The 12,159-nt window shown below is 34.6% G+C and overlaps 1 protein-coding gene across 1 annotated transcript in view; it reads right to left on the reverse strand.

Moving 5' to 3' along the window:
- Window positions 1-12,159, reverse strand: part of AsnRS-m (asparagine--tRNA ligase, mitochondrial) — a 114,155-nt gene that overhangs the window by 24,801 nt on the left and 77,195 nt on the right. Inside the window, exons 7-9 of the mRNA XM_090386840.1 lie at window positions 8,049-8,181; window positions 3,589-3,722; window positions 2,253-2,319 (exon numbers count right to left, since the gene is read on the reverse strand). Of these exons, the coding sequence (XP_090242966.1) occupies window positions 2,253-2,319; window positions 3,589-3,722; window positions 8,049-8,181 (334 nt within the window). The remainder of the gene's footprint in view (window positions 1-2,252; window positions 2,320-3,588; window positions 3,723-8,048; window positions 8,182-12,159) is intronic.

A 12,159-nucleotide genomic window follows, 5' to 3' on the forward strand; every position in this document is an offset into this window, starting at 1 on the left:
AGGGGTCTTTGCTCATGCCAAAAAAGGAGGACTTAAAGGTTCTGGTAAGACAAATTAAGGATATCAATCTCAACCAAGATTGATATCCTTACACTTACACCTTCCTATAGAATATATGTATGATACTCTTGAAATTCCATATAGAGCAATCTTGATTATTCATGCCTCCTTGTAACACTTGATAATAATATTACATTATTATTAATAATAATAATATAATAAATGTAAATGATGCAACTGATTATCCATAATGCTCCTTTTTTTAATGCTATTTAACCTTTTTTCCCTTGAAAATATCATTATTTATTTATTTATTTTTTTTTTCCTCAGAAGCTAGTGGATAGTTGAATTTCAGCTTCCTATACAGGCAAAATACTACAGAATGCATTATTTATAAAATAATGCATAAAGTAGGCACATGCACGTATTTCTCCCTATAGTCCAGGGCAGCTTAATTAGCATGATACATCACTGTCTGCCACTTGTTTGGAGAGGTCCGACTTCAATTTCTATTAATGACTGGAGAAGAGCCCTCTTCAATCAAAGATGAAGTTAGCCCATATCAGATGGAGGGAATAGGCCTTTTTCTATAAATTAATGGCTAAATATAAACATGCAAACATGTTGTTTTTATATTATATTTCTCGAAAATCAGAACCAATATATGTAAAACAGTCTTGATAAAAAAAATAATAATAAAATAAATAAATAAACAAAATAAAAAGCTAATACCAAATTGCATCCTGCTAGTTAATTTTATCTTCTGTTCATGTTTTGAAAAATGTAAAATTAAGTTACATACATAAATAAATTTGTTTGTTGGTAAGTGTGCATATATTACTGCACACACTGATGGATCCATAAATAAATGACAGGAGGGGCACCATTTGCGATGGGGGACACAAAATAATGCACAGAACAAAACAAATAAGACACTCAGACATAATGTGACTGGCAGACACAGGCACACAAAATAATTTGAAGTAAACATTACACACAATTGAACTGCATGATGCCTTCAACTAGAATGGTGATCACATCGGCATCAGTGTTGCCAACAGTAGTCAGTTGAAAACAGCTAAGCTGTAAAGCAAAAATAGCTAAAAAAAATAAATAAATAAAAAAAAAAAAATTTTTTTTTTTTTTTTTTATAGTTAAAGAGAGTTTAAATGACTGGTGTATATTCTACAAAAAACGACAGGGGTGCACTTGCCCCTACCCCGAATCCGTCTATGACTGCACATATAAATCCCATGAAAAACTGATTAATTTCTTTTGTAATTGATTATATAAAGTTTTATAAAAAAACAGTGAATGTTGAAAAAAATTATTTTTATTTAATGAAAAATACTTACTTTGTTCAGATTCATCAGTATAACTGACTTCTGCAACCACATGCTTGTTCCATCATGTCTGCCACTGATCAAAACACCTTTTGAAAGTCTTCTTTTGTGAATGCTTTTAAGATGTCCATCATGATTGAATGGACATTGTTTTTTCTTTCCTATTTCTTTCCCTTTTTCCTATTTTAATTTTAAGAACAGCCAAAATTCGCATGGTGCTAAATGAGGTGAATAAGGTGGATCGGCACAACAGAATGTTTTTGTTATTCCAAACTTACTGGACAGTGACTGACATATGACATGGCCTTTTGGATTGTTTATAATAGACTTGAGTCTCTCGACCATTTTAAAACTTCTTGGTAGTGTGCAGCATTAACATAGCACCTTGCAGAAAAAAAAATTCTGATAACATTCCATCATTGTCAAAAAATGCAATTAGCATGACCTTCATGTGTGTGTGTGTGTGTGACATTTTTCAGGTTGTTTATAGTAGATTTGTCTCTCAATCATTTGAAAACTTCTTAATAGTAGGCAGTATTAACAGCAACACCTTTCAGAACAAATTCTGATAACATTCCTTCATCGTCAAAAAATCAATCAGCATGATTTTGACAAAAAATTAATCCCTGTATGATCTGACACTGCCACACTTTTTTCCCTTGGTGACAACATTTCTGTCCGCTGGGAGCTGTGAAGAACATGTTTCAAGAACAGCAAAAAGAGTACATTTGTGATATACATAGAAGGATAAGGTCCCTTTGAACATCTCTAGGGAATGTGCATATTGCCATGTTATGGAAAAATACAAAATATGTTAGCAAAAACTTTATCAGTCAAGCAAATTTTCAACTGTCCCATATTTTAACTTTTTGTGTATTAGCTTAACAAGTTTTACAAACAATTACTTACTTCTATGTCTTTCTTAAAAGAAGTTCTGTGCTTTTGAAGAATATTGACTGATTCAGTATATGTCATTCTACAGAAAAACATAATAATAATATACATATATTATTTGTTATGGAGACAATACTGCATTTCAAGATTCATATACAAAATACAATTATATAATTGTTTCATAAGAAAAATTAATAATCACTCTTGATTATAATCTATATTTTATCATTTATATATCTTTATAGCTTTGTAATTTATTTTAAAATATAATGTTGGCTGAAGCTGTTAAGAAAGTCAAGCTAGTGAGAGGCAAAAATTTCTGAGTGAGTTGCAGAGCAATAGACACATCAAATGAATTTTAAAGGTTTCAAGCCAAAGGAGATCAAAAAGATATTTCAGATGAGTATGACATAAAAATAGCAGTAGATATACATAAGTAACAGTCATGGAAACTGATAGTTAAGATCCTTAACAGAATCTCAAATGGCCAACCAAAATATCATATGAAATTTTAAGATATACTGTATACAAAGTATACTCAATTCTTTAACACATGGCCTTGGCACAAATCATGTCTCCTGCACATAGTATGCACATTACAGAGATTCTTTCCATATTCTCCAGTCCATCTCAAAGTTTAGGTGGCAAGATACTATCACAGCTGTATAAGGCCCAGAGTGTTATCAATAAGTTTGGTAATCCAGAGGTTTATCTAACAGCTGGCAAACAAAAAAACTATTTTAAAACTCATGGTGCCCATCATAACCTCAGTATGTGTCTTTCCTCACCTCTTCTGCGTGGCAGAAGAAATGAGAAAAGACAGTTTTACTTTGGAAGCCAAATATGGTTTCGTCACTTCTTTCGTCACTCCATTAAGCAAAGTAGTGATATTGTACAAGGTGATGAGAATAATCTACTAACCTAGTACTGCCTGTTAACAAAGGCTTGGTCACTTCTCTGTGAGGTATGGTGCCAGTTCACACTTTGGCAGTTAGTTACCAGTATGCTAGTACTATATTTATTGTACTTTCTATCTTTGCACAAAGGGTTGCTAACAGGGTTGATTACAAGCAGGGGATGTGGGATCTGCAGAATAACCAAAATTCACCAAACTTGATTAACTAGAGTGACTTGGATATGTACTCCAATGATATTTTAGATTTATAAAGCCTTAGCTATTAAAAATAGAGAATATCCACATCAGATCTCACTTAGCCACTATACCTGCAAAAAGTTCAAATATTAATTAGGATATCATAACATAAAAAAAGTTTATCAAATAATATAGAATATGTAGGCAGAGAAATATATATATAAAAAAAAGGTTCAAAATAATATGCAAGTGACTTACCGAACAAAAGATGTTTGTAGTATTTTATCTATAGCTTCTCTATGTTCTGGGTTCTCTTTATAAAAGATGTAGGTATCATCTTTGCATTCTGTTAAAATTGATTCAGCACAAGTTTTATATAAATTCTCCACTATCTGTAGAAAAAAGAGGGTATAACAAGATCCAAAATAAAATATTTCTGACTTTTTATTCATAAGAGGTTTTTACTTTTCTTCACTTAGGTAAACTAAAATCATAATTTAAAAATACAAACAGTATAAAACTACAAAAGTTTTTGGAACCAGTAAAAAGGCCAAGAAGAAATGTAGTGACAGAAAAATTTATATACAGTTAACACTCAATTTTGTGGACTGATATGTTTGATATGTATTAACCATAATTAATGCTTAACCCTGCTTTTTATAACAATTGACAGTTTGTTTTTTCACGTCATACTGCTTACAGATTAGCAGCAACAGAGGCATATGATACAAGAAAACAAGCTTGTATAGCATCAGTCAAAAAAAAAAAAAAAACACCCCTTCCCATTTCACCCATCTGTTCACTTCAAATGCTTGTCTAGTTCTGCCTTGAACTTATTTAAGTTGTTGACCTCCACTGCGACAGATGGAAGTTTGTTCCAATTAGCAATCACCCACTGGCTAAATGCAAATTTTCACACATCTATTCTACAATTGTCTTTTCCTCAATTTGAATTTATGTTCCCTCAGGTGAGCAATCTGAGCAAGAGAAAGAATCCCATCAGCATTGAGCTTGCTCAAACAAACCTTTCAAGACCTTATACACCTCAATCAAAACACCTCGCAGGTGTCTAGTCTGATTGAGGTGTATAAGGCCTTGAAAGGTTTGAGCAAGCTCAATGCCGATGGGATTCTTCCTCTGATGTGGGCAATAGACATGCCACTCTAACTTTTCACACATAGAACATAACAGCTGTAATCACTGTAAAAAACTCAGCTGCACATGCTTTCTCCTTTTATCAGTTTTTGTTTGGGCCGTGATTATACATCTTAAGTAAAGTTATAATAAAGAAATAGGGCACAGGCAAGCACTTAACAACACAATGGCAAGTGCATCCATAAACAGATTGAGACACTTGATGGCAGCTGCTGTGACCCCAGCTGCTACTGGGGCTTAGAGGGGAACAGGCATTCTGTGTGTTATCAGACACTCAGTCTAAAACACTAATGGATCCAATATCTTTTTATTTCAGAAGATTTAGGAGAAGTCCGGTTGGCCTGCCTCCCTAAAATCCACTCATGCACACCTTCTCAATGGTAAGCCCTGTTACGTCACTTAGGTGGCAATGAATGTGTAAAATGGTTCTCTTCAAGACACCTGGTTAGCGTGAAGAGGAAAAAACCAAACCCTCCAGCACGTGACAGCGACAAAACAAATGGCCCTCAGACCCCAACGGCTTTCACTCCCCCTCTTACGGCAGCGAGATGATCAGAGTGGAAGCAAAGGGTGATAAGAATCTCTGGGTACAACTAGGCTGCCATGCATGGAAACTGAACTTGGCCTGTTACAATGTAAGATCGCTCATCGGTGAAGATATGAGAGCTGGAAAAGGAATTAGAAAATGTGAATTGGAATATCATCCGTTTGGCAGAAACAAGAAGAAGAAATGAATCACTTAAGAGTTTATCAAGTGGAAATCTGCTGTACACCAATGGAAACAGTGAAAGGAGTGAAGATGGAGTTGGCTTTCTGGTCTATAAAGATATAAAAAACATTTTGGAATTCAAAAATACATCACCAAGGGTGTCAAGGCTACCACTCAGGATTTCTAAGAGGTATAAGCTAAAGGTTATAATGATTTATGCACCAACATTGAGCCATGATGATGAAGAGGTCGAAGAAATGTACACCAAAATTGAGTCTTCCAGATGAACAGAAAACTCACTACACTATCATTATGGGGGACTTCAACGCTAAGGTTGGAAAAAGACAAAACAGCGCAGAAAGAGGAACTATAGGAAATTTTGGAATTGGTGAAAGAAATGAAAGAGGTGAAAGACTTGTGGAATTTGCAGAATCTCGAGGAATGTCAGTAATTAACACTTTTTTCAAGAAAAGGGTGAACAGAAAATAGACATGGAAGAGACCAAATGGGTTAACAACCAATGAAATTGACTTCATCCTCTCTAACAGAAGTTATATCATGAATGATGTTAGTGTCCTGAACAAGGTAAATGTTGGAAGTGAACAAAGAATGGTAAGATGCACACTTGATATAGATGTAAGAAAAGAAAGGAAAAAAACTGACTCGACTAAATAATACAAAGGTCTTTGAGATAACAGAAGAGGAGAAAAAGCAGTATGTACTGGAACTTAACAAGTTTGAGCTTCTGCAGACTGCTCAGGACCAAGATATCGATGAGGAATATTATAACTTTCTGAAAATGATAAAGCCCAAGAAACCTATAGGTAAAAAGAAATCCAAAGAAGAAAAAATTAGTCAAGAAACATTTATCATGATGAACCAAACACGACAAATGAAGAGCACGATAAACACTGACAAAAAGAAAATTGAGTATGCTGAGTTATGCAAAGCCATTAGAAAGAGACTCAGGGAGGACATAAGAAGATTTAACACAAGAAAAGTAGAACAAGCATTAAGGGAAAACAAAGGACTTAAATTAGCAGCCATGAGCAGTAATACAGAAAGACAAATGAAACTGAAGAATAGCGATGGTGTACTTATAAACAGCAGAGAAGGCATAATTCAAATAGCAGAAGACTACTATAAAGAGTTATACAAGGAGTGAGGGAATGATGCCAACAGTGGGGAAGATGGATCACAAATTAGTAACACATACAACATACCTGATATCCTTCCTGATGAGGTAGAACATGTGTTGAAGAAAATGAAGAATCAGAAAGCCCAGGGGAATGAAGTAACTGTAGAGTTGTTAAAATTGGGAGGAAGAGACATGACACAAAAACTGGCAAGACTTCACAAAATGCATTAGAAAAGGTGTGATGCCTAAGGAGTGGAATAATGCAATCATAGTTTTGCTGCATAAGAAAGGAGATAAATCAGAAATTGGAAATTATAGAACAATTAGCTTGTTATTCCACATCTACAAGTTGTTAAACCAAAAGAGCAAGCTGGCTTTAGGACAGGATTCTCAACTATGGATCACCTTCATGTAATGTCACAGCTAATGGAGAAAGCAAATGAATATAAAACACCATTATGTCTGGCATTTGTGGATTATGAAAAGGCATTTGACTCCATACAGCATAAGGCAATGTTTCAGGCACTGGAAAGACAAGGCATAGATACCCCATATATTATGATCTTGAAGAAAATATATGAGAATGCTACCTCCTTTATTAGACTAGACAAAGACAGTAGTAAATTTAAAATTGAGAAAGGAGTTCGACAAGGAGACACTGTCTCCAAAGTTGTTTGCTGCTGCCCTTGAAGCTTTCAGAAGATTAGACTGGTCGCAGAAAGGAGTCAATGTGAATGGAGAGTACCTAAACCATTTACGATTTGCAGATGACATTGTGGTCATAAGCCACGATCCCAAAGAATTAGAGGAAAATCTTAATCAGTTATTCAGAGTTAGTAATGATTTTGGACTAAAGATGAATATGGCTAAAACAAAAGTAATAATTAACAAGAATGCCACAGAAAGGGATATAACAATTGAAGGAGTAGTAATTGAAAAGGTGGAGTCATATACTTATCTGGGACAAGTCATTAGCTGTAATAATGATAAATGGCTGGAAGTCAAGAGAAGAATAAATTTTGGATGGATAGCATTCAGGAAATATAGTCACATACTTGGGAGCAATATCCCAATTTGTCTGAAACGTAAAATAATGAACCAATGTATACTTCCCACCATGACTTATGGAAGCGAAACTTGGGCACTCACCAAAAGAATGGAAGAGAAGCTGAGAACTACACAGCGAAGAATGGAACAAATTATATTGGGAATCAGACTGTTAGATAAGAGGAGAAACACATGGATTAGGCAGCAAACTCAAGTAAAGGACATTCTTATCAAAACTAAAGAACTAAAATGGTTTTGGGCAGGACACAGCTCGAAGACATGATGACAGATGGACTAAGAAAATAACAAAATGGTACCCAAGAGGAGCTAAGAGAAATCCTGGAAGACAACAATGGCAATGGACAGATGAAATTCATGAGTTTGTGGGTAGTAAATGGATGGCCATTGCACAAAACAGAAGGAAATGTAAAGTTGCTGGAGAGGCCTACATCCTGCAGTGGATTAAAAATGGCTGATGATGATGATGCTGCTGCTGCGACTCATGAGTTCCCAATTTTCCCTATCTTGTGAACACACTATGATGCCAGTCGAGTTTTTTTTTGTCCCTTCGAAGTCTATTAAATTGAGGGTTTACTGTATTATATTAACATTAATTAATTATTTGATATTCAATTAATATGTATGCATAATAATGGTACAAACACAAACCTCTGTTAAATAATCAATGGAAGAAATAAAAGCTTCCTCAGCTTCCACCATAAAAAATTCACTGAGATGGCACCTTGATGTGGTATTTTCAGCTCTGAATGTTGGACCAAAACTATAGACTCTGGATAGAGAGCTAAAAATAAATTATAGCATTATGAAAACAATTACATAAATTAAAAAAAAACAAACAAAAAAAAAAAAACACATTCTCATGCTACAGAAGAAATTAAAAATCAGCAAAGAATTTAGTCTGCTTCTATAAATGTTGTTTTGAAAAGCACAACATTTTAACAAGCCAAATACTAAATATCTAAACTGCATTTCTGTATACTATAATAGTATATATTATAGTTAATATACTATAATAGTAAATAAATAAAGAGTAGTATTTTTTTTAGCTCCATTACATGTACTGGTCACTTAGTGTACACATAGTTGCATTCCAATACACAAGATTTATCAGTTTCCTTTTTGAAACACAAAACTTCAGAGGTTAGTATTTTCATGAGATCAGCAAATGGACAGTACAAATGTTCAGAACCATAGTTTATTTTTAAATAATCAATGATTAATCAGCATTCATAGATGACAGCAGATTTTCTTTTACTTTTTTCATTGTAACTAACAGTACAACGCACAGACATGTAATCACACTTAAATGCCCTTATCAAATTTAGCCCAGCCTTCAAAAGTGTAAAATTTTCATAATCATGTCCTTCTGTATGTAGATAAGGACATATAAGGATCCCCCCTCACAATATCTGCAATTGTTTTTTTTTGGCTGAATGCTATATAAGCTTGTTTCCTCACATCATTTGCCACTTCTAATACTAATTGTATAGTGAACTTCCAAGTGTCTTTTGCAAATTTTGGTTCAAAAATCTCCAGAAAGCTGGAATAAAAGGTGAAGCTGTCAGGGTTGCAACAGCAAAAAACACACCTTTACAGCACTGATTTTTCAAGATTTCTCAAGTTAATGTCAAATTTTATTTGAGATTTACAAGCAATAAAAAAAAAATCATTTAGAAGTGCCACTGAGTAAACAGGATTACAATGGGGAACAAAATATTGTATAAAAATATTTGGTGCAATTTCATCTCAATTCATCTTCATATACTGTAGGTAGATATTTTCTAGCATCTTTTTGTACAAATAAACCAGATCAGTGCATAAAAAAAATTCAATAATAACATGATTTATAAAAAAGGCATGTGTGCTTTTCAAAGTAGTTACCCAACATATTCTCTAATGGCATATTCCAAAGTCACCAAAAAAGTACAGTTTTATTTTATTTATTTTTTGTGAAAATCAGAGAATATAAGATTAATTCTGATTTCTATATTAATAAAAATTGGGAACTAATATCCTTTTGTAATTATATATTACACTGAATGGCATTATACATTTTATTTATACATGAGAAACTAAATTTATTAACCAAACATTTACTAAGGCAAGTTCAGTTCTGTTCTGGTAACAGTTCATTTAACATCACATCACAGCTTGTGTTTAACATTTTATGTTATTTATGTAAGCAAAATGAGGGTTAAAGTAGATTTAATGGTTTAATATAAAAATATAAAACTGATATTAATTTAAAGTAATACAGACCATTCCAAAACTCATGCACATCATAAGTTGAGTAGTTTTGTCCTATATGGATTGAACCTTTAATCCTAGATGTACAACTAATAATTTATGTTTATTGGCAGGAGGGTTAAGAAGTTTGTTACATATTGCATATGATTTGTGGTTTTAGTATAAGAAAAAATTTAAAGGTAATTTTGATGAGAACTGAAAATCATATGTTCAACAAAGTGAAAAATTCAGATATATAGGATTTGTTGTGCAGATGTAGGGTGAAATTTGAGAGGATGGAATAAGCAAACCCAGATCTGAATAGGTGAAATGGAAGAAGAATAGTTGGGTATTGTTTGAAGATAGTTTCAGCCAATGAGACTGACAGGGAGGCTTCAATGGTTGATAGAGGTCAGCTATACTCTTGAGTGCAGACTGTTGGGCAACAAAGGTGAGACAAGAGAAGAGTTATATCTATATGAGATGCAGAGGTTGAAGGTACAATGAAAGTATAGGAAGATATGAAAAAGAAGGGAAAATTTAAGATATGTCTATAAACAAAGCCCTGAGATAACTGTGAGAAAAAAATAAAAAAAAGTAAAAAATAATGATTAATAAAATAAAATGTACATTTTTTTGGTGACTTCGGAATATGTCATTAGAAAATATGTTAGGCAACGGGCCAGTTGAAGCCTTCATATGTCCCTTTTATAGGAGAGCAACATGACATAATGACACACTAGGAAATGCACAGGCCCCCCCCCCCCAGAATAAAACATAGCTGACTCACCTATAGCCGCAGTAGCAATCATTTCACCCCAAAAGTGGATGATCCAGTATGCACTCACCTGATTCCCTGCCACCTGAGTCACCTCCCTGTAGATCCACATGAAAGACAACCTCAAAATCTAATCCACCCAACTAAGATGCCTATCACAACCAGAATCACATCAAGGGGAACAGCCCGGCCTCGAAAAAACCAAATGACTAGAGCCAGGAGAATTAACAGAGTCCCCTTAACCCCTGTGGTCAAATTACTTTACCAGAATGTCTGCAGCTTAAGGAATAAATTTGAAATCATTGACAAAATTTTGTTATCTAAAGAATTTGATATGCTGTGCCTCACCGAGACCTGGCTGGAACCCACTGAGGATTACATTGCAGCTACGACTCCCAGTGGCTATGGTGTCGTGCTCACATCCAGGAATAAAAGGAGGGAAGGGAGGATGTCACTGTTCTATAATCAAGCCATTCTCACCGTTGAGAACAGCATCTCCAGCAACTCAGACTATTATGAAGTGCTCTATGTACTGCTTAAATTGAGGTCCATTTCCATTGAAGTCATTGTCTACATATCACCCAATTCTAGAATGGAAACAATGCAAGAGGTGATCAACTGTATCCTTCACCTCCACACCTCACCAATGAAAATTGTCCGTGGAATCGTCAACCTTCCTCCATGTCTGGATCATATAAAAAAATAGCACTATCACAGCTAAGCATAACAGGCCTTACTATATAGCCAATGATGGCCCCACAATGGGTACAAACCAACTTGACCTGAACCTCACATCTATAGCCTGTACACTTGAGACAGAGTATATTCTAGAATTATAGAATATTCTAGAATTAAAAAAAAAAAAAAAAAAAAAAAAAACTGATCAACATTCTAGAACTCTGGAATATTCTGGAATCATACAAAAAAGCATAAATAGCTGATATTTGAACCATGCTATTATTAATGTGTTTTAGCTTCACGATGAACAGTTTATTTTGTTCCTCTATTTTTTATTGTTTGACTGTAATAAAGCTAATAAAGTTTTCATTGCTTGCAGAAACATCCACTTATTAGTCAGCATGAAAGCCATGGACTCAGAAGATTTTGCTGGAGATAAGCTGGACTCATGCACCATGTTTGGTTGGTTTTTAGGAGCATTAGCAACTAAGGCCATATTGCTCCGGGATATGCGGTGGTCATTCCCTGACCTTTCCGCATCCTCCGTATTTGGTGGTGACGGGCTCGAACCCCGGTCTAATCAAGAAGCATGTGCTGCGCACTGCTGCTCCTTCCCACCTGGCTAGGGAGGCGCCATGCACCATCAGTCATATGGATAATTGTAAATGTCATGTGCTATCCCATACATGCAAAACTGGGTTAAAATTATTTAAAGAATTTGAAGAACAACAGCTGATAGGTTGATGTGGATTAAAACTGGGTGAAGAAGATACAATTTGTCTACATCATGAAGCTTTGCTTTTGACAAAATTTGAAATTTTTGCAGCGTTCATGTTGCAATCCTTTACAGAAGAAAAATCATATGGTGAAAAAAAGTTTACAGCCAATTGATTTGTCAATGGCAGCAACAGGAACATCAACTTCATCTGGGTCAGACCATGATGACAAAATGCATGTGACTGAAAGCGCGAACACAGGTTTGATGGCTATTGGTATTTCTCCTCTGAAATTTCAGCGAATGGCTAAGAGAGACTCACAAGGCTATGCCAAAAGGAAGGCAAGTCAAGTACAAGATGT

This window comes from Mastigoproctus giganteus, chromosome 1, assembly GCF_048544385.1.
Source record: "Mastigoproctus giganteus isolate SK-2022 chromosome 1, ASM4854438v1, whole genome shotgun sequence".
NCBI lineage: Eukaryota > Metazoa > Arthropoda > Arachnida > Uropygi > Thelyphonidae > Mastigoproctus > Mastigoproctus giganteus.